This window comes from Amia ocellicauda, chromosome 7, assembly GCF_036373705.1.
Source record: "Amia ocellicauda isolate fAmiCal2 chromosome 7, fAmiCal2.hap1, whole genome shotgun sequence".
NCBI lineage: Eukaryota > Metazoa > Chordata > Actinopteri > Amiiformes > Amiidae > Amia > Amia ocellicauda.
The window spans coordinates 47,753,520-47,780,958 of record NC_089856.1 but is presented as its reverse complement, the minus strand read 5'-3'; the positions used below and the strand labels follow the sequence as shown (position 1 = coordinate 47,780,958).

General features: G+C 53.4%; 1 protein-coding gene across 3 annotated transcripts in view; it reads right to left on the bottom strand.

Annotated features, from left to right (window-relative positions):
- otud5a (OTU deubiquitinase 5a) overlaps positions 1 to 26,612 on the bottom strand; it is a 28,775-nt gene extending 2,163 nt beyond the window's left edge. The window contains exons 1-6 of one of the 3 annotated variants that reach the window (XM_066710054.1): positions 25,739 to 26,612; positions 22,267 to 22,360; positions 5,326 to 5,390; positions 4,948 to 5,104; positions 3,928 to 4,076; positions 102 to 290 (exon numbers count right to left, since the gene is read on the bottom strand). In XM_066710054.1, coding sequence (XP_066566151.1) covers positions 102 to 290; positions 3,928 to 4,076; positions 4,948 to 5,104; positions 5,326 to 5,390; positions 22,267 to 22,360; positions 25,739 to 26,344 — 1,260 coding nt within the window. In that variant the 5' untranslated portion in view covers positions 26,345 to 26,612. The remainder of the gene's footprint in view (positions 1 to 101; positions 291 to 3,927; positions 4,077 to 4,947; positions 5,105 to 5,325; positions 5,391 to 22,266; positions 22,361 to 25,738) is intronic. The other 2 variants (XM_066710056.1, XM_066710055.1) reach the window with 2 other exon arrangements.
- Between the last annotated feature and the right edge of the window lie 827 nt (positions 26,613 to 27,439).

Genomic DNA, 27,439 nt, shown 5'->3' with positions numbered 1-27,439 from the left:
ACTTTTCCTTTCCTTTTCAATGTCGGATTCTCTGAAACAGGCCATTTCTTATAAACGCCAGAGCCTCCCCTGTACCCTGTGGCCTCCTGTGGCCCCCTCACCTGGCGCGCCTGCTTCTCCTGGTCCTGAAGCCACTGCAGGTAGGACTCCCGCGCCACCTGCTCCTCGATGGCCTCGTTGGTGGCCTCCCAGTCTGTGGCCCGCTTCTTGTCCTCCAGCATCTGCTGCTCGATCCACGACTCCTCCGAGGTCTTGATGGCGTTCTTCATGAGGGACTGGTCTGCGTACTGCTGGGAGGGACAAAGGGGCAGAGAGAGAGAGAGGGGCAGACCGTCAGGATCGGGGGGCTTTAGGGCAGCCACTGGACCCCCAGAGGTTGACCAGGAGGAGAGAGGACCCTGTGCAAGCCGCTATCCTAAATACAGATTGACTGCAGGGCTGTGTTGTGAGGAGGGAGACCCCCCTGGGTTCATAAATAAATATCAGGGCCACGGTTCGGTGCCGCCTGGACAAGCAAACGAGCGAACACCAAAGAAATAAAAATAAAATCATAAATCACTGAAACACAACCGCCATGCCTATGCAAATTTCTGGGGGAAACCCTGAATGTTTACATTTTTTTCTTCCTTTTTTAAAGCACAGTACACAGGCCACGGAGCTGCAGCCGGCCGTCTGTGCAACAAAAACAACCGAATCAGCTGGCCAATGAATAGAGAAACGGAAACTCGAACCCACGACTGCCGTGAGCGCAGACACGCCCCCCTCAAGCGGGAGGCCGGCACTCTTCCCACACGCACACGACTTCACGATCGACCAACCGGGACGCACACGGGACAGGGGCAGAGGAGCACAGCTGCACGTATGCAGCAGCAGCAACTCGTGGATGTTAAATCTTGAAACACTCTTGAAATCCACTTATCCCAGACCTTGCTGTGTGTGTGTGTGTATAGTGGTTCCCTGGTCTCTACACGCAACATTTCTCCCCTGACGGTCGCGGGGATGCATGTGCGCACAAGAGAACAAGCGACCACACCACGGCAGCGGTGGCAACCAGAACCAGAAAACATCGACGACGACGACGACGACGACGACGACGACGACAACAACAACAACAAGAACGCACAACCCTGGGACTAAATGGCAAAACTACAAAGATTACAAGAGCGATAAAACCTCAGAGGCTGGCGGCCAGCTGTGGAGAGCACCGCCGGCCCGGTGCCCGGCCTGCTGGCGTGGGAGCGTGCCGTGCTGCGGCCGGCCACACAGGAGCCTCGGGGCGCGGGGCCCTACGCTCGGCCCACACAGGTCAAACATGCAGCACCGGCTCAGTCATCCAGCTATTGGGATGCAAGAGATTTAGGGTTGTGGTCTCGTTCACGTGTGTGTTCGTGTGTGCATGTGCGTTTCACCAGCCCCCCCCAAAGTGAGCAAGTAATTGACTTAACTGCCCTAAATTGCCGCTCTGTTTCCAGGCCTGTAGCTCAGGGGGCCGTAAGTCCCACAGTAGCCTGCGGGGCAATGGCATGGGGGGGGGGGCAGTGCATTACAGTGACTGCTAATGGGACTGAGACGTCTGGGCTCTGCGACCGGGACTGCAGTGCACTGGCCGGTTCTCGCCCAACACGCTTATTCCACTCGTTCCGGTGTCGCACGTTCACTGAACCCTGCCCTCCGATAGGAAACTAGAGAAAAGATTGTGACATCATTTCATCCTAAACATCTCATGGGAAACCGGGACACTCGCTTCTAACTCTGAACGAGTGCAAACTGAGGGAGGAGGGCAGCACTGTGAGCCAGGGTGTGAGAGAGAGAGAGGGAAGGTGAGACAGAGAAAGAAGGGCACGTGACAGCCAGAACAATTCCTCACATACGTGCCCTATATCCGTGCAGCCGTGAGCTACGTGCTCCGGGGAGGTGGGCTCCCAGAATGCACCGCGGCCCGGTGGAGACGCGCTAATTGCGGGTCTCGCTTTGTTCTGGCGGGACATGCTGTGAGGCGGGGGCCACGGCAGCACTGAACACAAACAGCTGTTACCAAGGACCCGGCGAACTGGCAGCCCGGGGGCAGCGCTAACCAGCCGGCACTGAGGAGAGGGAAGGGAAGTGTGGGGGGTGGGCTGAGGGGCCTGGAAGTCAGGAGAGAGACAGAGAGACAGAGAGAGACAGATAAACAAGCTCTGAACCCTGCTGACCCCAGCGGTCTTGTTTTGGGTAAACACAGGCCGAGGGTTTCTATACGACCCGACACAAACAGCGCCGCTCCATACGCCGCCCCCCCACATCCCAGCAACAAACACACAAACAAACACAAACAAGTACTCCAATAAATACACAGAGAAACGAAACTAAACGAAAGCATCGCGTCGGCTTTGAAGTCCCACAACCCCCTGGAGCCGAAGCGTTTTAAAGACCACAAATGCAGTTTAAGTGCCTTTAAATCTGACAATAAAAAGAGAGGTCAAATCCCAAATCTGTGCATGTAAATCTGCCCTCTCCACAACCCCCCCCGCTAGCCATCACAAACCCCCCGCGGGGTGGAGGAGCGGGCGGCTCGTGACTCTGTGAGCGGCGTGCGCGCGGGGGGAGAGGGACGCACTCTGTCGTCGCTTTATCGCGCAGGCATCTCGGACACAAACAGACAGCGGGCCTCCCCGGTGAGGGGTGGGGGGGCAGGCCGACGCAGGAATGTGGCCGGTCAGTGTGTCTCTTTGAAGTCTATTTGTTCGAGAACAGGAGCGATCCTGTCCAGGCGCTCTGTGTTGTCTCGCCCAGGCGCTACTTTGTGGCAATCCGTCTCCCTGTAAACAACAGCTACGTGTGTACATATGTGTGTGTGTAAATATATGTGTGTGTAAGTGTGTCGGTGTGTGTGTGTGTGTGTGTATATACACACATACATACACACACACATAAACGGGTGTGTAAATATATGTGTGTGTAAGTGTGTGTGTGTGTGTGAGAGAGAGAGAGAGAGAGAGTGTGTGTGTGTGTGTGTATGTGTGTGTGTGAGAGAGAGAGAGAGAGAGAGAGAGTGAGTGAGTGTGAGTGTGAGTGTGTGTGTGTATGTGTGTGTGTGAGAGAGAGAGAGAGAGAGTGGGCTCTGAGTCTGGGTGGTGTGGATCTGCGTCGGGTGTGGTTTCGGAACAGGCTGATCAGGGGCGACAATGTCTTTAATAACACAGTCAATATGAACAAATCCCCCCCCCCAGCTGAAAATCCCTGTTCCTAGGGGGTCCTGGGCCAATTTAACACTGAACTGCGGTGGAGGAAGAGGACGATGAAGAGATTTCCTTCATGAAGTCAGGGAATCCTTCTAATCGGGGAGGAAGGGACACGAGACCGGGTCTGTGCCGTGGCAGACGAGCACAGCGAGACGAGGCATCGTTTAAATCAAACGCTGAATATCCTGGGGTGGGGCTCGGTCCGCTTTTTAATTTGTACTGAACAAACGCTCTTCACTACAAACTGTGTGACAGAGCCAGGGAGCGTCTCGCTGGATTTGCAGAAGAACAAGAAGTAGTTTTCATTTTACTGTTCTTAACCTACTGGGCTTAATCGTCACCGAGCTGCTGTGCTGTCCTGGGACTGGCGCGGGCCGCCTGTCAGAGGGAGCGCTTAGTGTCCAAGTGCCGGGTGTTTTCGAGGTCATTAGCACCGCGTCCTGACCTGTCCCCTCACCCCACCCCCATTAGCGGTGTTTTTTAATTAGCACCTTGGTACCAGATCTGTGCTGCGGGCGCAGGCCAGGTCTGCTCGCACAGCGGGGCTCCGCAGAGGTGCCACATACCTTGCAGGAGAACAACACAGAAAGGAACGAGGGAAGAAAGAGAAAAATACCAGCAGCCCGGCGTCACGGGGGAGACGCAACGCCCGAGTCTGAAGTGATTCTAGTGAGCGGGCCCGGTGCCAGACCCCGGCGGTACCCACCCCTGGCTTGAAGGCGGGCAGGCCCAGCCCCACTCCAATCGTGGCCTTGTTGGGGTTCACCACGGAGTTGTAGTGGATGTTGCGGTGGTAGCTCACTCGGATCGGCTCATCGTTGTTCTGGTGGATGCCGTGGAACGTGTTGATTGGTTCTGGAGCGGGAGAGAAGGGACACAGGTCAGCAGGGCCGGGATGGGACAGATCCAGAGGGGACTGTGGAGAGAGACTCACTTATCCACGGCTGGCTTCGGTACCGGCCTAAGCCCACGGCACTTCATTAATGACAGTTCAATGAATACATTATGAATGAGACGCGCAGATGTGGAGCAGATGTTTGTGTTCTGGTTCCATGCCCAGTGACACAAGACGGGTTCTCTCTCTCCGCTATCAGCCCATCACACCGCAGTGACACAATGTTCCCGAGAGGAGGGTGTGAAACACACAATCTGGGATACAGCACAGAATACGTGCGCTAGGGCAGCTTGGAGTGAGTTACTCTCTCACACACACACACAAACTCATTCTCACTCTCTAACTCTCACACACAGCCATAGGGGCCATCCCCCGAAACGTTTCTGTCAGCCAATGTCTTGACTAGCTTGGATTCACTTTTTTAAAACTTGCAAGACTTTAAAATACTTTTTTTGAGGAGGGTGGTGGGGCGGAATATATATATATTATATACACAGAACTGACGGTGGTAGCCACTGATGACTCTCTCTCCGTTTTAAAGAAACGTCTGTGTCCAGCTCCCAGAGACGCGGGCCCAAGGGACCGGCGCCGGACAGACCCACAGCGGCCCTGAGATACAGTCTCTCTGCCCTTTGAGTCACTTCTCACTTTCCAGCAGGGGCTGCGTTCAGCACAGGCGAGTCTCCAGCCCCTGCACTTTGATCCTCGTTCGCTGTTTGAGTGGTTCAGTGGGGGAAGGGCCAGACAGAGACAAAACAACTGAAAACAGGGTGAAGGGCGCAGGAGGGTCCGCGAGCCCAGCGGGCATGAGGGCAGCCGGGCCGTACACACCTGTGCCGTACTGGTAGACCTCCACCGGCCGGTTGTACATCTCCGCCATGGCCTGCATTTCTATGTGGTTCCCATGGCAGTTGTTTTTCCTCTTTCTGTTGATGTAGGTGGTGAAGTCTTCGGTCACGTAGTTGGAGAAGTAATCTGCGTTTTTCATCTGCGAAAGCAACAACAGTGTGAGCGAGGGCGTCGTGCCTGGGGTTCGAGCTCTTGCCAGTCGTTCCCATCACTCCTATCCGTCTATCCGTTCTCCCACCTGCCCCCCCCTCCACTTGTGCAACAGCCCAACCCACACAGATGTGTCAAAGGCCCTGTGGTTACACTGATCTCGGCGGATCTCGTTACACTTCACAGAAAAACGAGAGAGAGATGACTCACCAAGTAGTCCATACAGTGCTTTCGGACCACATCGTGCATGTCCTGGTCCCCATATACTTGATCGGCTGCAAACAGATGAGACAAATGATATTATTTATGAGTGTGTGATGAGAAATACACCTCAGACTTTGGCCCCTCTGTTACGATCGCGTTTTCAAACACGAGATCAACTCAATACACTAACATACTCCACTGTAACGAGAACTTTATTACTGCAAAAAAAAACAGGCCAAGAGTTTATGAGTGTGTTAATGCATGAATTGTCGCTCTGTGCTTCTCAGACGGATTGTGAAAGTCAACGCACAAGGCTGGCTGCCAGCTCCGGGTTTCACTCTGAACAGGGTTGAGAGTCACTCTGATTAACGCGTCTTACAATCCGTGACCTCGATCGCTGGGTTAAAGACTAGACGCTGCCCTGAAGCTGTCCAGTGAACCAGACACCAGTCATCGTGTGTAGTGTAAGTGTGTGAGAGAGCGTGTGTCTGACGCCGGCATGCAAACCCCCCAGACAGCCCTGCCGGTGCTCAATGGCCTGGCCCTCGGTGGATGTGTGTGCCGGTGGTGCGGAGATGCAGTCAGGCGCTCGGGGGCGAGTGGCGGAGGAGCCGGGGGCGGTCTGTGGGCACACTGGGGACTACGGTGGCCAGTGAACACCGTGCAGGCATGTGCTCAGAGGACCCGACGCGGCTCAGACCAGCCTTCACCGATTCACGTACATCGAAAGCCCAGAGAATGGGAAGCGAAGAGCGCTGTGGCTCAGACGCCCATTGTTCATTTGAGGAAACAGTTTTGTTGTTTTAGCTCAGACTCATTTTTCATTTGAGGAAACGGTTTATTGTTTATTTTTAATAACTTATAAGGCCTCAGACTTTGGCCCCTCTGTTAAGATCGCGTTTTTGAAACACGAGATCAACTCGATACACTAATGTACTCCACTGGAGTAACGAGAACTTTATTACTGCCAAAAAACAGGCCAAGCGGTCCTGTGGGACGGGCCCTCGTGGCTCTTCAGTCACTGCAGCAGCTGCTCTCGGCGCAGAGTAACCACCTGCCCCTGCCAGCGCCCGGCGGCATCCCCACCTGCAACAGGACGCCAGTGCAGTGCCAAGTCAGAGCAGTAGTGGGAAACATCAGGGTTTTCCCCCTGCCTCAGTCAAGGGCTGTTTTTGTCCCTTTCCAGTCCAAACAGTGTTTAATAAGTGTGTGGGGGGTTTGGCTCCTGTTGTGGTTTTGCCGATGAGCAGCCTGGTGTAGAAGTCTTGTGTTAGGAGCGTCCGTCTGCTTACAACACTACCCCTGCTGTCACGATCGCTGCTGAACCGTTATCAAACAACGGAACAAAAAATGTCCATGTTTTCTGGGGCCCAGGCTTCTTCACCTGGAAGAAACCTTCTGCAAGCAAACCTCCGTCTGTCTCCCACAGTCCCTGCCCGGGAATCGCCAATCGCCGCCCGGATGCCCAGGCCCGGGAACGCTCACACGGCACACGATGGCAGGGCAACGGCGGGCGAATTGAGTTTCTTTTTTTTTTTTTGTGTAAATTTTGGCGGGCTGCTGCGGCCAGCGTCCCGATCACCCCCCACCCCTAGCCCGCGTTGAGTCACTGAACGTCGCAGATGTAAACAAGGTCTGTGGCTTTGCTCAGCTGCAAACACTCCTCCCCCCTCCTTACAACCCGATATGCAAATGAGCTCTAACTTGGGCTTGCGTTCCAGCAAGTCACATGACCGCACCGCAAAACTTCTGAGAAACTCTTAGTCAACTTCCTCTTTGCGGTCTCACCCCGAGTTAAGGGCACCCAGAAAGGGAAGCTGTGTGTGTGTGTGTGTGTGTGTGTGTGTGTGTGTGTGTGTGTTTATAAATGAGATGCCCCCTTCAGACATGTGTGAGCGCACCGTCTGTGCTGCAGTTGGGCAAATAGCTGAAACTGCGCTGTTGCTGCTGCTGTTGCTGCTGCTGCATCCGACTCAAACAAAACCACAGCTCAGATGTGAGAAGTTGCATCCAAACACAACACCAACACCAACACCAACACGAGCAGGACAGACATTTCGGGGCCCGAGAAAGAGTGAGGCCCGTCTCGCTGAGCAAAGGGCCGTTCGATGGCAGCCTCTGGGTCCAGCCTCAGTCTGAATACGAGATACTGTCTTTGTATTACGGGGCCTTACATTTGCGTGCACAGACAAGGGCTCCCAAGGCCACACTGTGGGGCCGCACAGACATGGGCTTCACGTCGGTGGGGTATAACCACCTGTCCCGTCTCAGACCGGACCATCAACATCCCCCGCTGTCCAGGCCTCGGCTCGCCTCCGTGTTTGTTTGTTCCCTATGCTGGCGTTGCTCGGTAGCTGGAGTCAGTGAAATGACCCGGCACATCCCCCCCGGAGTGACAGACGAGTGGGATCGGTGTGGCTGCCAGCGCTGCGGCGGCTCGATCACATTGACGGGCGCGGGGGGTCAGCGGGGGACCGCCCCATGCCCTCAGCTGATTCAGCGCCCGACACCTCTACGGTGCCTCTGCCCTGACAGCGCAGCCGGGTGGATATGAGGAGGAAGTTCCTCCGGCTCTTTCTCAGTAAAGAGGAAGCTGAGCTGCTGTTTGTCAACATTCACCGCCTCCTCCTCCTCCTCCCTGTGATTCCTGACCCAGATATGAACCACAGGCTCTGATGCAAACAAGCAGATATTGATATTCATACCTATATCTAGACACACATGTATGCATTCAAATATACATATGAAACTGCCTAAGGTTGTAGATAAACACACACGCTCATGTCTACAGTAGCAGAAGTAAGATGCAGAGATAGTGTTATTATTTTATTGTCCCCCGCGCCGCGCTGTACTGCGAGAGAGCCCGGTCCTCGGGAAGTCCTCTCGCTGAGCTTGTGTTTGCGTTGCTGGGAGGGGTGTGAAGGCTTGACAACAGGCTTCATGGAGACGAACGCACTGTGCGCCACAAGAACAGGGCCGGGATCTGGGGGTGTACCAGTTTGTCCAGCCCGCGAAGGGAAGTTTCTGATCGGGGGTTTGGTAGGTGCTTTTCCGGCTATATTTGTTAAGCGAAGGGGTTTTCGTTCTTGAAAATTAAAAATACACACACAGACAAAGGTGTGTATATATAGCTCTATGTGGAAAGTTATGAATATACATTAATGAATATTGTTTTAGTATCAAAAATAAATAAAAATGAATGCCGTTTTTCTTTGTTTCTCAGACACATGCCTCGGGTCGTCAGGAGGAAACAAAAAGAAATGAAAGATTTTCTAAAAAGTACGAACCAGGTGGGAGTTTTGACAGAACAGAGACCGGGGATCTGAGCGCGGGGCTCGTGGCAAGGCCCTGTTTTGATAGAAACTGAAACGTCTCTGAAAAGGTCAAAACATGATGGCGAGTCACACTGTTTTTCTCTGTCAGTCTGATGACGCTGCACCCCCCGCAGATCTCGCTGCACACCTGTCCCATCAGCGCCCGTGTGAGCACTGAGGGTAGCACTGAGAATTTCCCCGTTCGAACACAGCGGCACCACTGACTCACCGACGGTAAAATCTCTCCCACGACGGGCCGCAGCGTTAACCCTTCATGGGGATCCTCTTTGAACACAAAGTGTGCTGCGGTGTCAACATTTGAATACTGAGGAGTAGCTTAAATTGTTCTGTTGTGAAGTGCTTTGGGATGTCTTGACACTAAAGGCGCTATATAAAATTAAGATGATTATTACAACTACCACTACTGCAGTGTGAACTCCTGCTCTAGTGGGAGGCTGTAACGTGCAGGTTACAGGAAGCAGGGCAGCAGCGCACAGTGACGGGCGAGAAATCGGATCAGCAGGAAAGAGGTGGTTAACTGCAGTTCAGATGAAGGGAAGCGATCGGTGGGGGCGGGGGGGAACCCCGAGGCCAGACGGCATCTTCAGTCATGCTGTAGTTGTTAGCATCAACCTATGACCCGCAGGTCACAGATGAGCACACACACATGCACACGCACACACAACACAAAACAAAACATGGATCAGACTTCCTACGCCCTGTCTTTCCCCTCTGGCAGCAGAACACCAACCGAGCCAGAATTGACGCCTTTAATCCCTTGCCTTCAATGAGCCAGGGTGTCATGGTCGGGATTGTCCTGCGTCCGGACAGCCTGGCAGCCGCTCACCGGACGGCAGATGGCAGCCCGATTCTGGCCCGGCAGACCTGGTCTGGCCCGTCTGTGCGGAACACAGTGCGGCAGTGACATGGTTTCCGAGGGGCAGGAGAGCCACGGCTCCACTGTGGGGGGTGCTCTCACACTCGTTTGCCCCTCGAGGCCCCAGCGGTCTCGGTGATAAATAACAGGGGTCCCAGCTCTGCTCTTCCAGCTCTTAGAGCACGCCACAGAAGGGGAGATGTTGTGACCCGAGGCCGGTGTCGCCAGCACACACCACACCGTGTCCCAGATTCCCTTGGCTAGGTGTTCACACACTCACTCTAACACTGACACTGACACTGACACGCACTGTCACTTACAGACACACACACACACGCATGCGGTGGGTATGAGGGGTAGAGAGAGAACAGAGCACACATAGGCCGAGGGTGACGTGCATCGGAGCCATAAAAAAAAAAAAAAAAAAAAAAGAGAAAAAAAATGCTAGCTATACCGTGGAAAAAAAACAGAACAGAAAAAAAAACGATAGAGTTAACAAGAATGAAGAAGGAAGAGGAGTCACCAGTTCTTAGAAGAATCCACCACAAAGCCTCACCCAAATGCAGGGAAGGGAGCGAGTGCCTCAGAGCCACTGCTCAGCCCGACGCGCTTTCTCAGAAAAAGGGATGGGGTTGTGGGGCCGGCTCCTGCGCTGTGACGCCTGCCCCGGGCCGCAGCCCTGGCCTGCAGGAGCTGATAGCGCTTATCTGGGTCTCGGAGGTGGCCTGTGTGTGCCGGGGGGGCGGTGCCGGACAGTGGCACGCTCAGGGTTGCTGCCAGGTCCACCGAATCGCTCCCAACGCCAGAGCCCGGGAGTCATACTGCCCGGCGACGCACAGAGGCCTCTTGGCAGTACAACTCGCCTCTCGGGGGAGTTTTATTTTCCGTGATGTGCATGAGCCAGGTGTTACTCGTAGCAATTCCTTTACCGAGAGGTTTATAGTGCATCGAACCTCCGACATGGCTCTGAAAGGTCCCGGCGGGTCCCTAGAGAAACAGATCGTCCCAGTCCCTCTCTGCCCCTGCACAGCAACACAAGCACGTCAGAGAGGAGCTCAACGGCCAGGGGAAAGGACGCTTTCTCCCCTCCACCGTCCAGCTAACTAGACGCACCGGGGACAGGGTCAGCTGGCGATCTGTAGCTGTCGCTGCAGACACATTCACACATTTCTTAGAAATCAGACTCACTGGGCGAGACATGAACGCCCTGATCTCATTTCAGTGGAAATCGATTCGATCGGCCCGTCCTGACACCCTGGGCTGCAGTGTCGACACGCACTGACCTGCCCCGAGCTGCAATGCTGGACACAACCCAGGGCTCCGCTCTGCTGGCGCTCCTTTAGAAAAGAGGGGGATTCACGCTGTGTGTTTTACAGGGGGGGGGGCAGCTGAGGCACGGTTAACATGGGCTGCTGAGGGGCCGTCCGTGTGGTCAGACTGTGTTGGACAGCGGCTGTGGGTGACCTGGCCCGGTCCCCTTCGGCCCAGACACACGCAGAGAGCCCCGTGGCCCCCCCACCCGGCACACTTTCCCTTAGGCATGTGCAACATCCGTACAGAGACACAGGGTGGGGTGGGGATCTGCAAGGGAATCAATGGCGGCCCACGATTGAGAAAGTTTTTGTGAAATCCGCTTCGGCTTCCAAATAACTCCTGATGCTGTGTCACAGATGTGTGACCTCTCTCTCTGGGTTCGAATACAGAAATACAATCGAATGGGGTCACTAGGCTGAATACACACAGACACAGACACAGACAGACTGCAAACAAACACAGACGCACAAACTGCACAGAAACACACAGACACACTGCAGACACACTGCACAGACACACACACACACACACACACACACACACACACACACTAACACACACACAGTCCTTTAGCTCTCAAAGTATTGCAGAAGTATTTTAACGGGTCAAACACAGAGCGAGGAGGAAGAGCACTGAGTGACTCAGACGCCACACAGTGCCACAAAACAAACACCAAACGAACACCCAGAGTGGACTCTATACATCTGCTTGACTCCGTATCGACCCGGCTGAACAGCACCAACAAGCTGCAGCCAGTGTGCACTGGCACTGGCGATACACATGCTTGTTTGGCCAACGGGGCCGTGCTGTGCCGTGCCGTGCGATCGTCCCTGGCTCGGGTGGTCCGTCCCACGCACACCGGCCCGGCAGGTGAATCATAAGCAAATGCAGGCATCACTTTACATAGGAAAAGCAACCTGTGACTCACTTGTTCCCAGGATGTAAAAAAACAGAAGCGGCGGCCGTAGAAGGACCTGCCCTTCAGGCGTTCAGTTTGATTTCCATGACACACTGAACACGCACTCGGGGGGGTGGGGGAGCATTGGGGAAATCCCTCTCGCGTCCCAGGAGGAAGTGGTGACGTCACCAGATCCACTGCTCTTCTCTCCTTTGTGTTTTGAAAGGCAGACCCAGGGTCAGAGTGGAGTGACCGCTGGCCTCTCCTGCTTGCTGCCCATCGCAGGCCATTGCACCCGCGCAGTTCCCCCCCCATCACTGGACTCAAAGAGCAATCGCCCCACACCCGCGACACTGCCGTGTGGAGATGGTGAAAACCTGCACTTCCTGTCACTGGCAGAGATGAGACATCAGACTGCCACAGAGGCCCGACTCGAAGTCACAGGAAACGCTCTCCCCCCATCAACACGCACAGCACCAAGAACTCCCTTATCCTGCAGGCCACCATATCATCCCCATCAGCCCATATCCATCCACTGCTGGATGAAGCCCTCCCCAAGATGTTTCCACTGGCTTTGATCTACTGCTCCGGTTCCCACGTCACACCTGCAAAGTTAGTTATTTCATCTTCCCATCTTCCACGAGGTCGTCTTCTAGGTCCAATAGCTTCCTTGGTCCATCTTTGATATGTTCTTCTCTCACTGTGTCCGGCCCATTGCCGTTTGAACATCTTCACTCTCTCAATGATATCGCATTTTTCTCAGATCCATTAAATGTATGTTTCCATCTCTTCTCGTACTTCCAAGCAGACCTCTCTGCCTGCTCCCCTGTGGCGCCCGCAGCTTGCGTCACACTTTTGCATTGAGTGACCAGGTTTCACATCCTTAAATGAGCGCTGGTCACATGCATTGATCAAACACTTTTCTCTTGTCTTCTTCGAGTATCCCTGTTGATCCATTTACATTTCCTTAGATGTAGCAAAGCTGTGAAACATGACTTTTGTTTCGCTCAGGTTCATTTTAAGTCCAGTTTTCCTGCATCTGAGAGCTCTTGAATTTGAAGCTTCAGGTGTTCTTGCGAATAACACTATGTCATCGCAAAACTGTCAGTTGTTCAAATTAGCTCCGTTTAACTATTCCTTTTTCTTCGCAGTCCAAAGAGTTGCTGTGAAGAGCTCGAGAGATTGTCTCTCTCTGATGCACTGCTTTATCTGGATCTGGATCCAGTCAGTGTCTGGGTGGAGTCTGATTGTTGATTATTATTATTATAATATTATTATTATTATTATTATTATTATTATTATTATTAATAATATTTCTTAGCAGACGCCCTTATCCAGGGTGACTTACAAAAGCACAATACAAAGTGATGGTTGTAGAAATCTGTAGATAAGAGTTATATAGGTTTCCTCATGGTTTTGATTTTGTAGAGCCCTGATGACAGTTTGTATCGAGTGAAATGGCAAAATTTACCAGGTCATTAATTTAGGTTAGAAATAACAAGGGTCCAAGGATTGAGCCCTGAGGAACCCCGCACAGTAGCCTGGTCCTGCTAGATGCACAAAAACATCCTCATCCGTCAGAAATAGACTCGGCCATGTAGTACGTATTACACTTTACACGTGACACACACAGACACCCTTTTGTCCGTTTTGTCAATATTATGATTTTAATATATACGGTTTATTTGCTGTTTTGGGTGTGGTTTTAAAATATGCCAATTTGGGTTCCTAACCTCACCTGCCCTTTTTATCCTGTTTTTCTTTTTTTATCCTGTCTTATTTTGTTTCTCACTTGTTCTGTTTTTTGTGTACTGGGCGTGTGTGTGTGTGTGGTACAGACCACGCAGCACTACAGAGCAGCCTCCTGAGAGGGTCTGGTTTCAGCTGAACTGTCAACTACTCTGTCGGCCAACGAGAGTAAGACGGATCTCGCCGGTCTCCCTCTCCGTCACGTGCGATTATATTAAACAGGCAGACGGCAGAATAAATCCCTCAATGCCCCAAATGCAGCGTGTGGCAGAAGCTGGAAATCGCCGACCACCGGAGATGCGCTCAAATGTTAGCATTGGCGCTTGTATCTGATGGCATGTCCTCAGACAACCCCCGAGAGGAAGCCACAGCCCCAGTCTTGTCCTGATCTGCCTTGCTCTGCTGCAGGCTAGTGGAGGTTTATATTACATATGACAAACGAGTTGTCACACTCGTGTTTCACTCTCCATGCCAAACAAAACAAAATAAAAACACACAAGACGGTAACACGGTGTCCCTGCCGGAGTGAGGGACAGCCTTTTCCACACAATAACATTTTGAAGGGACAAGGCTCCCTGGCAACACAGATTTTGCTCTCACATCCCCCCCCATCCTCAGACACAGAGATCCAAAACAAACACCCTGAACTGGACACTGGAAGGCGTCCTGCGGGCTCCGTGTGGCCCTGCCCTGAGGAGACGCGGTGCAGAGAGATGCGCTGGAGACAGAGCAGCGAGTGCCGAGTCTCTCGCCCAGCAGGCCGGCGCTGCTGGGATTTATGGGCCGGATCAGCAGGTAGTGGGTTGGCAGGAGAAGAAAGGCGAGGCCAAGCCAGGGGGGACTGGTGCTGATAAATGCACAGATGGCACAGCGCAGTGTGGGGGGGTGTGCTGTGTGTGCAGGGGTTCCAGCATGGCTCAAGGGGCAAAGCAGCATCACACGCACATGCACATGCAAGCACACAGAGGGAGACGGAGCAGAAGGAAATGCTCGGCGTGGTCCCGACCCAGAGAGTCTGTGGGGTTCTGCTTCTCAAACTCCAGACAGAAACCCGGGTCCAGCGGACAGCTTCGAGACAAAATACAGGGCCGGGCCCCAAACCCCGCAGGGCTCGGTGTCCCTGCAGGCCGAGCGGCACTCTGAGCAGCCCTGGAGACGGTACCAAGGCCTGGCCCAGCCCGGCGCGTTGCCCCCACCACTGATCTAACACAGCCTCCGTGCACGCTGCTAGGCCTAGATGAGCCCCCTCAGTGCTCAGCAGTGAGGTGTGCACTCCCGTCACTTCGCTGTTAATGAATACATTTGGAATTGTATTCTGACTCGAGGGGGCGGGGCTAGTGAGGCCAGCCACAGATCCTCAGACACGCCCACTGTGTCGAGAGTGGAGATGTGAGAGTAGATTGCAACTCGGTGGAGACGCAACGAGTAAACATTTCCTGTCCCAGCTCGGCACACAAACCCCACCCCTCCGGCTGGCGAACCATACAGGGCAGCCTCTCGGATCGGGGCCATTTCATCCGTCCACTTTAATCAACTGAAACCCTCGTACAGGCCCGTGTGTCGTGTCTCGCCATGCTACTGCACAGAGCCGGCCTACGGTGGCTCCAGAGGGACACCGAAGGAACCCTGGGAACCCCAATTCACTGCGTTTCTCACGACCGGCTCATGGGCCTCCCGGCTCTCGTGGAGCTGGTTTGCATACCCAGGCATCGCTGTGGGAAAGGAGTGATCGCCTACAACAGAAACACAGCGGCCGCATCCTCTCCGGTAGCTGCCGGGCAATTCTCTCTTTCGTTTATGTAAAAATCCCCATAACAAAAAAAAGTGTTTTCCAAAAAGGTTAATCCCCTGGGAACCCGAGCTGCGGAGGATCTCACCTTTCACGCAATCGATAAGCCACGCCTCCGTGTTTATTAAATAATAAAAAAAGCACCTTGGGAGGCCGTGGGTGGACAGCGGCTCCCATCCAACTGCACAGCTGGGAGAGGAAACGCAGGTGCAGGATGTACGTGTATGCGTACGCATAAACCCGTATGCGGACAGTGAAAGATCAGAGTCCCCGAGAGGCCCTGCTCGATGCCAGAGACACAGAGACTCACACCTGTTGCCTCTCCATACACCCAGGTGCGCTTATTTGAGTGGCATTTGTGTGACCAGGTAGCCAGGTAGAAAGCAGTTTGGTTTGAGAGAAACTGTCTGCTCATACAAACGCCATGCTAAGCCCCTCTGCACGGCTGTGCGTCAGGATTAACAGCCCCTGGAGGTGGAAGGAAATCACACAAAAAAGGATCTCTTACTCTCTCTCCCTATAGATATTCAAAAATGAGAACAATATGGCTCTTGTAAAACCTAAACTGGCTTTTTAAGAGCTTTTCCGAGCCCGGCCTCATTATCACATCCCAGGGCACAGAGAGATCTAGCACACCGCCACTGTATCTGTACGGCTGCAGGTTTAAGAAATTCGTTTTGGGGCCCGTGAAAGTGCGCCAGCTCCCTCACCGGCGCGCGGTCACACAGCCTGGCACCGCTCCCACCGAGCGCAGTGTCATAAAACCGCAAGGGGCTCCGACAACAAACGAGCCGCCCGCCCGCCCGCCCGCCGGGACGGGGTGGGAAGCGTCAGCTGCTGCCGGGGAACACAGCACTCTAATGGATGGTGGGGGGGGGGGGCGGTTTACAAGCGCTGACACATCAAAGAATCGCGTCGGACATGTTGCGATTTGGAGTAGGCAGAAAAGATAAAAGACCTCCAGGGAGTTGGTTTTATTAATTTGCATATTTCGTTTTGAAACGCAAACAGATCCTTTTTATTTAACTTGACTAGCCAAGTAATTTCTCAAGCTTCGTTTCCAGTTACGACACGGGCCCGGACACAGTGGCAGGTAAATCAACTGAACACGCTCCTCGTGGGAAGCCCTGCTTGGAAACGTACCAAGAAACACAAATGCCACGCGTTCAGCTTGTTGTGTAACGAGAAAACTCCCCTCAGAGCCAATCGCCTGGCAGCTGTGGCCGGGGGGGGTTCACACTGGAATCCACAAGCGCTGTTTCTTGTTTTTGTTTCCTAGCCGGTTTGCAAAGCGTTTTTTTGCATAAACTCGCAGCTGTGAGTTCCCCAGGCCCGGATTCCATGAAAACGAAAGAGGCCCGGGGAAAGACCCCAAGCAACCCACATTTCCTCCTGAAATAAACAGCCTGCTTTGTGTTTCCTGCAAACAGAAAAACCGCCGCACTGGGGCACTTCCTGAGGTCGGGCCAGAGAGCCAGCCAGCCTCTCTCGACTGGACTTTGTTGTCATTTCACACTGAAACCCAGAGGTAGCTTCAGAGCCGGGGGGGATCGGGCCAGACCAGCGCCAGGTGCCTTGATCCTCACGACACCCAGCCCATAAACTCCTCACACAGGAGGAAATAAACCACCTCCAAAACCCCCTCCGCCGCCGCGGCACTTCCTGGTCCATTACAAGGGAATGGCAGCTGCCAGGGATGTGGAGAGGGGAGGGACAAACACGGCACACACGTGTGAGCAGGCTGTGCAGATGACAAGAGAACCCCGCGAAGCACAGCCTTCATTGTGATCGCTGCGAGCGCTGTTGTTGTTGTTGCGATGGTGACTTCCTCTTCAAGCAGGGCGTTCAGAGCTGTTTTTCTAGCAGCGAGATGCCAAGGGACGTCCCTCCCCCCTGCTTAATCACTTTCATTACTGCAAACACCTACTGCTGCTGCAGGGCATCATTACTGTGGTCATTACAGCCCGTCACCGCATTGTTTGTTCCACGTCTGTGGAGAAACAGCGAGCCTTTCATACCAAGTGTGCTGGCCTTGGAGAATCTCTCTCTCTCTCTCTCTCTCTCTCTCTCTCTTTCTCTCTCTCTCAGGCCTAGCTTGTCTCTTGTGCTCCCCCACCCCACCACCGTCTCTCTCTCTCCCTCGGTTTCTTGCTCTTATTTGCATTGAAAATGTTTTAATATCACCGGAGAGCAAGCAAGCGTGCACCTGCAAACCGCAGCGCCAGCAGCCCAGCCCCTCTACGCCCCACTGGCACTCTGATCACACACCGGCCACAACTCCCTCTGCTGGCACACATCTGCCAAACCTACACACCCTCCCTCTCCTGGGCTCTGGCTTCCATCCTTTTCAATGCACCGTATTTCTGCCAGGCTGCTGTTCACCAGAGGCCATTTTATTTTCATCCAATCGATTTAAAACAGAGATCGATAGAAAGATAAAGCGCACAGAGCAACACCAACCCCTGTGATGGGTCTGAGCACTAAACCAAGACAAAGCGACCTCCATGTGGAGTCTGGGGCCTGGTCCTCAGCGTCGACTCATTACACCTGTCCCGGGGGTGGGGGGGGCATTAGACGTGTAAAGTGGCTTAGTGGAGCTTCGGAAGGGCATTTATACCCAGAGTGCCAAAGGGCTGGCGGATAGGGGCAGCAAGTGACACACGGACCCTCCTTTTTCACCAGGAAGTGCTGTGTGCGTTTCCCACCAAAGCGTCACTAACACCCACCGAATCTCAGAATTGCAGGGCAGTCAATTAATTAATTAATTAATTAATTAGAGTGAGTGAGTGAATAAAAACAAACTCTGTATATAACCTTAATATTGTAAAACAGCAATTTACCACAGGGCCTGTTCACGGCAGCAGAAAAGCAATTTCAGAGGAAAAAATAAAAAGGGGGTCACGTCTTCCTCCCCAGGAAGCCGACTAATTAAGAGTAACACCTAATGAAGCGCTGGGCAGCGGCGACGCCACAAGGCAGCCGAGTTCTTAGAAGTCAGAGGAAGCCGCGGCACTGATCGTCAACAGCAGATAAGAGGAGTTACTGGAACCTGCTGTGGTCTCCGTCTCACTCTCACACAAGCTCGCTCTCACTCTTGGAGACGGCCTCCTCCAATTATAGCCCCCATCTGCTGCAGAGTAAATATAGCACGCTAGTGTCCGGGGTGGACGCGCTTACTGGAACGACTCGAGGGACCTTTCTCCGCAGAGCAAAGACGCACACGGCGCCCCCATTCAAGGAAAGAGCAGAGGGAGGCTGTGCAGAAACGCCACACTTGGGTTCTCGCTGTTTTGCCCAAGATAGTATAGCGCCACGGAGTAAAACAACAGGCCCGTTCCAGTCACACACTACAAACAGTGCAGATAAAGAGGCCATTTCAGGTAGCCACGCCCCCTTCAGCACCCGGCAGGGCAGGGCAGGGCAGGGCACCCGTTCCAATACTGTGGCCCCACAGTGCACGGGCCAAAGGGGGGGCAGAGTAGTGCGGTGAGCAGCCTTCACAGGGGGACAACAACCAGGGGCCGGGGCATAAACACCGAACGAGCCTTTGTCTTAGTAGGATTATAAGACACACACCTACTCAAAACAGTCACATACGGAATCAATCACACAGTGCATTCAGGGAATCATAAGACATCACACGCACACACAAAAAAAAAAAAAAAAAAAAAAAAAAAAGAACATGGCCGACACTTCCCTCAATCAGCGATGATCGCAGGTACACTGACTGGCAACACTATGTAACAATTTTTGTTCCTGGGTAGTGAGTGTTATTTCCTAATTGCTTATGCCTCAAAAGTATAGAAAATGGCAATTATTCCCCTCTAACTTTGCTTTTGTTGACCAGGACAGTGATATTTGTAAATGTAACTATTTCAGGCGAATTTGTGTCTTTTCGTTCATATAAAGTCAGAAAGAAACAACACATGAATCCAAATTGACATGTATTTACAAGTAATACAAAAATGACTGCAAAAGATTTAGAAGTGAGTTGTTTTTCAAGATTTACGATTATACTGTCAATACAGTATATGTGAACTATGTGAATGAAAAGACACAAATTCACCTGTTTTCTCATTGGAAATAGTTCAATTTCAAAATATCACTGTCTTGGTCAACAAAAGCAAAGTTTGTGGGGAATGATAGCCATTTTCTATACTTTTGAGGCATAAGCAATTAGGAAATAACACTTACTACCCAGGAACAAAAAAAAGTGTTACACGGTGCAATCTGTGTTGTTAGAGCTGCACAATGCAGAGAGATGCACACTGCTGGGGTCTCTCCAAGAGCCGAGGACTCCAAAGAGTATTATTAGCGCTCCCCAGGTGAGGATTAAAGCCCTGCGTCCGAGCTCAGCGAGAAACCTCCTCCTGCCACGAGCGCACACAGGCCGGGACTCTAAAGCCCACAGAGCAGCACCTCTGAGCCAATAGCGCCCTCTACTGTCGCCCTGTGGGGACCGCGTGAAACACACAACCGGGCCGGTTACCTCACTGCACAAGGGGCCAAGGGCTGGATCAGACCGGAGGCTTCGGTGAGGCTAGACCAGGGCTGTCAGACTCCGGTCTTCGAGGGCCGCAGTGTCTGCTGGTTTTTGTTCCAACAGGAGCTCCCAATTACTTAATTAGTGTCATTATTTACTCAGGTAGGCTTACACTTACAGTGAGGGGAAAAAAGTATTTGATCCCCTGCTGATTTTGTACATTTTCCAACTGACAAAGAAATGATCAGTCTATAATTTTAATGGTAGGTGTATTTTAACAGTGAGAGACAGAATAACAACAACAAAATCCAGAAAAATGCATTTCAAAAAAGTTATAAATTGATTTGCATGTTAATGGGGCAAATAAGTATTTGATCCCCTATCAATCTGCAAGATTTCTGGCTCCCAGGTGTCTTTTATACAGGTAACGAGCTGAGATTAGGAGCACTCTCTTAAAGGGACTCTCCTAATCTCAGCTCGTTACCTGTATAAAAGACACCTGTCCACAGAAGCAATCAATCAATCAGATTCCAAACTCTCCACCATGGCCAAGACCAAAGAGCTGTCCAAGGATGTCAGGGACAAGATTGTAGACCTACACAAGGCTGGAATGGGCTACAAGACCATCGCCAAGCAGCTTAGTGAGAAGGTGACAACAGTTGGTGTGATTATTCGCAAATGGAAGAAACACAAAATAACTGTCAGTCTCCCTCGGTCTGGGGCTCCATGCAAGATCTCACCTCGTGGAGTTTCAATGATCATGAGAACGGTGAGGAATCAGCCCAGAACTACACGGGAGGATCTCATTAATGATCTCAAGGCAGCTGGGACCATAGTCACCAAGAAAACAATTGATAACACACTACGCCGTGAAGGACTGAAATCCTGCAGCGCCCGCAAGGTCCCCCTGCTCAAGAAAGCACATGTACAGGCCCGTCTGAAGTTTGCCAATGAACATCTGAATGATTCAGAGGAGAACTGGGTGAAAGTGTTGTGGTCAGATGAGACCAAAATCGAGCTCTTTGGCATCAACTCAACTCGCCGTGTTTGGAGGAGGAGGAATGACCCCAAGAACACCATCCCCACCGTCAAACATGGAGGTGGAAACATTATGCTTTGGGGGTGTTTTTCTGCTAAGGGAACAGGACAACTGCACCGCATCAAAGGGACGATGGTACATGGCCCCGTCCATAAAATCTTGGGTGAGAACCTCCTTCCCTCAGCCAGGGCATTGAAAATGGGTCGTGGATGGGTATTCCAGTATGACAATGACCCAAAACACACAGCCAAGGCAACAAAGGAGTGGCTCAAGAAGAAGCACATTAAGGTCCTGGAGTGGCCTAGCCAGCCTCCAGACCTTAATCCCATAGAAAATCTGTGGAGGAGCTGAAGGTTCGAGTTGCCAAACGTCAACCTCGAAACCTTAATGACTTGGAGAGGATCTGCAAAGAGGAGTGGGACAAAATCCCTCCTGAGATGTGTGGAAACCTGGTGGCCAACTACAAGAAACGTCTGACCTCTGTGATTGCCAACAAGGGTTTTGCCACCAAGTACTAAGTCGAAGGGGTCAAGTACTTATTTCCCTCATTAACATGCAAATTAATTTACAACTTTTTTGAAATGCATTTTTCTGGATTTTTTTGTTGTTATTCTGTCTCTCACTGTTAAAATACACCTACCATTAAAATTATAGACTGATCATTTCTTTGTCAGTGGGCAAACGTACAAAATCAGCAGGGGATCAAATACTTTTTTCCCCTCACTGTATTTTTAAAGCCAATACAATGCGTCTGACTCAAAACACTGAACCCACAGAACATTTCACAGTCTGGAGAGAAGGGTTCAAATCATCAATTTAATTGTTTAGTTAGACCAATTAAAGAGCTAAGAGCTGGGCTGGAACAAAACCCAACAGACACTGCAGCCCCCCAGGACTGGAGTCTGACACCCCTGGTCTAGACACTTCCCACCCTGGAAAGGGAGACACACACACACACACACACACACACACACACAGACAGACCGACAGAGACACAGAGACAAACACACCAAAAACCCTGCAGAGGCCTGACAGAACCAGTGCACAGGAGGAAGCAGGCAAGAGATCGTCAAAAACAAACGTTTGAAATAACGGTGTGTCAGCAGTTGCAAAAAAAAAATAACAATAAGAAATTATTATAATGCATTTCCAAGAGTATAATCGGATTCATGCAGATACAATGAAGCCACAGAGGCGTGGGGCGTCCTCTCAGACACACCGTATTCGCCTCAAGCTGGAGGCAGATTTAAGCCCCCCGTCTGTAGCAGAGCCAGGGGCGGATGTGAAGACAGATAGAGCGGCTTTGTTTGTGTTCATTTAAACTGCTGGTGGGGTATAACGAGAACACAAAAGAACAAGGAGCGTGTGTGTGAGACTCAGTACTTGAGTACGGTGCATCCAAAGCTCCAGCAATGACACCCCGGCTCCTCCCCCCTGTCCCCCGACCCCCTCGGACGGACGGACGGACGAGCACGGACACCTACCGACCGCTCTGAAGAGGCACGCCCCATCTTCTTTCATTTTCTTAATGACAAATCCTTTCTTCTCCCCCAGCGCTTTCTCGAACCAGTGTTCCTGCTGCGAGAAAGAGAAGAGCGCTTGAAAAAGAGGCAAGAACAAATAATAAAATAAAATAAAATTATATATAAACCCACGAGCTGCTGTTGAGAACCACGCTGCAGTTAATAAACGAACAGGACCAATGCACTCGAGCGCCTCGTCTTCGAGGAGCAGGAACAGTGTGTATGGCCTGTGCGAGTGCGGCGCCGCTCGACCCGATTGGCTGTCAAGCGTCGCACTTTGGAAAGCCCCGGCTCGAACCACTGCAGCGACAACTGAGCGACAGGAGCAGCGCAGCGAGCATGCGTTCATGGCCACACGCAGACTGTACACTGGAGGGACTGCACTGGTTTCTCACACAACGCCACCCCCTGCTGGTCAGCCCTGGCCACCGACACCTCCAAGGCATGACCTCAAATAAACTCTGCTATATTTACGATTCCGCGTTCCCCTCCTGGGACCCTGTCCTCGAGTGAGTGACCCGAGCCCCCCCTTACTTCATTGACCCAGTAATTGGCTTGATTAGTCGAGATTTACGAGCTCCACGGCGCCAGCCATTAACAACCTAGAGAGCGACAATCTGCTGGGCTGGCGACTCTCAAACGCAGCCCCACCTGAGGGGGTCACGAGACAGAGCGACATCCCTGCACTCAGGCTCCCCCATCCCTATTACAGCAAACCCTGTGTTGGATGCATCCCCCCCCTGTCCTTTTAACTGAGATATAGGAGGAGGTCTGGGTGCTCAGCTGGATAGATATAGACTGGCAAACAGGGATGTGGGAACACAGACAGATGTGGACAGAGACGGGAGAGCGAGAGGAGGGAGAAAGGGAGGAAGAGAGAGATAGGGAGAGAGAGAATGAGAGAGGGAGATAGGGAGAGAGGGAAAACGAGATTTTTTAAAGATATATATATATTTATTATTTCTCCTTCTACTGTCTTTTTTCAATTCCATTAGCACTTTATTACCATAATTAGCAAATTTTATTTTCATTGTTTACTATTATTGTTAATGCATATGTATCAGCTTTGACCAAACTACTAATATCATGCCAATAAAGCAAATTTGGAATCTGAATTTGGAATGAGAGAGGGAGAAGAGGAGAGAGGGATAGGGAGAGAGAGAATGAGACGGGATGGGGGGGGAGAGAGAGGGAGAAAGAGAGAGCGAGGCAGAGGAGCCCACATCTCCTGAGCACATGTGGATGCACCGCTGCACGTGTATTTCGGGGCTGGTGGCACAACAGCTCTGGGTCAGGCCTGCCTGACCGCTCAGAGCCCCCCGGCAGCAGGGCTGACTATCGGAGCTACGACTGCAGGCCCCCCGGCTGCCAGGGCTGGGGGTCTCCAACACGAGTCACACACAGCTGGATCGTCTGAGCACCTGACAGGCCAAGGGACTGTCTACACCAGCAGCCACAACATCCACCTTCATTCACACAGGCAACACTGTGGGGCAGCGAGACAGGAGCACGGGGGGGTGCGTGGACAGCGGCCGAGTCCGGCATCGGCAGTCCGGGACAGGGGCGGAGTGGTGATTTGTTTCAGGCCGCAGTCAACCATACAGAGTCAGTGCGGTCTTTCACAGGCTGGACAGGACATTCCCTAACGCCATGTAAGCAAAAGCGAAGATCAGACGGAAAACTCCTCCTGCATTTTGAAAAGGTCGCCCCACACAGCTGCGATGCAAACCGTTGCACATAAATACGGGCAGCCCTGGAAACCCGTGTGGCGTGTAGCCGGTGTCATCACAACACAAGACGGGCACACAGCAATGAGGTCCTGGACCACAATCCTGCCTTATCCAAACACACCAACCAAAACAAACCCCTGCCGTAATAAAGTCAGCCCTGGACGGTGTGGCTGCCCGCCTGTGCGAATGAAACCATGCGATTGACCACAAAAACAGCCGCAGCACCACACGGCCACGGCTGACGGGTCCGGTCCGTCTTCTCTGAGGAGCGCCGCTCGACCTGGGAGCCGCGCAGACCGAGTTCAGCTCCCACATCAAGGGACGGCTACAGCGGACGTCAAAGCGAGACAGAGGCCAGCGTCTGTGTCCATCACAGGGGCCGGAACGGCAAACGATTCCTCACCAGCTCCGCTCACACAACAGAGTGACAGAGAGAGTGTGCAGTGTGTAGACAGTATGCCTGCTGGAGGGGACCTGTCCTGTTTATATTCTGGTTGTGGGAGGGTTGGGTGCGTGTATGTATATATATTTTTTCTGTATCAGATATTGTTTACGATTGAAAAATTGGTTCTTGTATCATTTCTGTAATGCTTTGGTACAGCAGTACACTGTTCTCATGCCAATAAAGCACACTGAATTCAAACTGCATTGAGTGACAGAGAGAGAAAGAGGCAGAGTGACAGCGGCAGAGAGACAGAGAGAGACAGAGGGACAGAGGCACAGTGACAGTGAGAAACAGAGGGACGGAGTGCCCAGTTTCGGGAGGTCTAACCGGCAGAGAGAGAGGGGGGGGGGGGACTGTGGGGAGGAATTCATCTCCCTCTTAATGACCGACCCCACAACCCCCCTTCTCAACCCGTCCGCAGCCTGAGAGGTGCAAGAGGTTCTCCAATCCCCCCCCACCGGGCCAGGTTGGTCTCTGTGGCGCCAGGTACGCTCCCTGGGGGGGCTCTCATTTCCACGCCACTGCGGGCGAACTGTCGCAGGGGGGTGCGGGGGCAGGAGAGGGGCTGCAGACAGAGGCAGGGAGAGGGGGGTTATGGTTAAGCTACTCTGCGCTCTGACTGCATGCAAGCTTTTACAGTACAGTGCTCTTTAGGAAGCGTCTGCCTAAGAAAAAAGCCCCCCCATCAGTTGACATGTCAGGCAGGACAGATTCACAAATCCCCCCCCACAGAAGAGATGTCCTGGCCAGCTGGACAGACACAGGGCTGGCAAACCCGCAGCAGCTGAGTCTCTGGTACATTTTACACTGCCTGGAAACTGCAACACGGCGCGCTGGGCCGTAAACTGCTCCGGTGGCGCTGCTTGTTTACACTGATATCCACTATCGCGACATCTGTACACGAGTCCTGGAAACGGGAAGTCAATAGTTTAGTTCTGCAGATTTACTGGTGCTAAAACTGAGGACAGTCGGCACCGTGACCCGATTCGCACAAATGGCTGTTTATGACGCCGTGCACGTCGGGATTAAGTCCTACATGGCAGCTGCAGCTGCACTAGCACTGTCCCGGCGCTGCACTCCGCTGCTGTCATTCGTTTGCACGCAGCTCTTCTCAGCGCCCTTGAGATAAAGCGTGTTTGAGCTCCGGGGTAAAGCAGCCCCTGTCCCGCCGACACCCGTGCGCCCGGCAGGGAGACTGCCACTGATCCCCGAGACCCCGACCAGCTAACCGGCCCCCCGCACTGGCGCCTACTCGTACCTGCTCCACGGTGGCCGGGTCCATGGACTGCAGCCGGGACGCGTTCTCGTACTCATCCTCGCTGTTGTAGCCGGCTCCCTCCTCCGGGTCCGGGCTGGGTCCCCCGCCGCCTCCCCCGGTCACTCCGACCACCCCTCCGCCGGCGACCCCGCCAGCGCAGGCCGCCTGTCTCCGCCTCTTACTGAGGCCGGGCCCGGAACAACAACTGCCCACCCCCCCGCCGACCCCGACCCCTCCGCCGCAGCCCACGCCGCCTGACAGTTCTCCCCGGCCGCCACCGCCGCACGCCACCCCGCCGCCAGAGCCACCGTCTCCCGGACCCACGGGCGACCCCGACCCCACGGGCGGGGGAGAGGCCTGCTGCGGCCGGGAGCTCGCCTCGCCTCTCCGATCCTCCCTGGAGGAGGGCGGCGCGGCCTGGTAGGACCAGCGCGGCGGGGAGGCCCTGGGCCTGGCGCCAGCTCGGCCGCCGTGCGGGTGTTGGTGCTGGTGCGGGTGCGGGTGCGGGTGGTTGTGCGGGTCGGAACCGCTCCGCCGATCAGTCTCGTCGGAGTGATCGGACACCCCGACCGCCGAGCTCGGCTTTTTCTTGGGGAGAATCGTCATGGTCGTGTCTTGTTGTGACGGGGAGACCGGGGGGCGACGCTCCCTCCCTCAGCGGCGCCTGTCCGAGCGCGGGCGGTGTAGGCAGTGGTCCCCGGCGCGTCGTGCGAAGCCCTGCGGCGCTTGTGTAGCCGTTGCGGGTGCGATCGGTACGATCCTGCAGCGCTGAGCCGCTCGCTCGGAGAACAAAAACAAGCCGGCCCTCCTTCCGTCCTCCAGCTCCGCAAAACATCAACACACACAGCTGACGCCGCGCCGCCGTCACTTCCGCGTCAGCGCGCCGCCCCGCCCCCTGACGTCACCCCGCCGGGCCACGGGCGGCACGCGCCGGTGGAACGCCGCGGTCCGGTGCCACGCGGCGGCGTTCTGGAACTGCGGACGGGATCAGTCCCCGCACATGCGCCCTGGACCGTCATCCGCGCTGCGGGGAGAGCACCCCAGACGCGTGGGCTCTGCAGTGGTCCAGTATCGCCAGCCTCATCGGTTGTGTGATGTTGTCCAGGGTTTCACACAGCGGTGCTGAAATGTCGCCATGCATGATGGACACATGCCAAGTGACGCTGGGGAGCCTCACTGCACACATCTCACAGTCCCTGTTCTAGGGCCGGACTGGGGTCAAAATTCAGTCCTGGCATTTTAGCCACACCAGCCCCTGCCATACACAAACCAGCCTCCTCCCACCCCATGGGGCAGGGTTCGAATTACGGGGGGGATTGGGGAGGGTTACCCCCCTAATTAAGACTTGGACCCCCCCGAAAGATATAAAAACAACAGGTTGGGGGGTCTGAACATTTATGTAACGTAAGGTAGCGTGATGGAAACACTGTCTGCGCTGCCCCCCCCCCCACTACCACCACGGACTAAACACTGTCTGCACCCGCCCCCCCATAGCACCGCACACGACACTCCATCAGCACCCCTTACACTGCTGACCCCTCCGATTGACATTGTATATTTCGCACTCTGCACCGGGGGTGATGTAACAAACCTGCGAGTATACAACAGTTTGAATCTGACCGCTGATAAATAGTCTCTGTCTGTTTGTGACCAGCACTTTTACACGAGTTTAAGACCAGCATTACAAACACAGCACCTGCA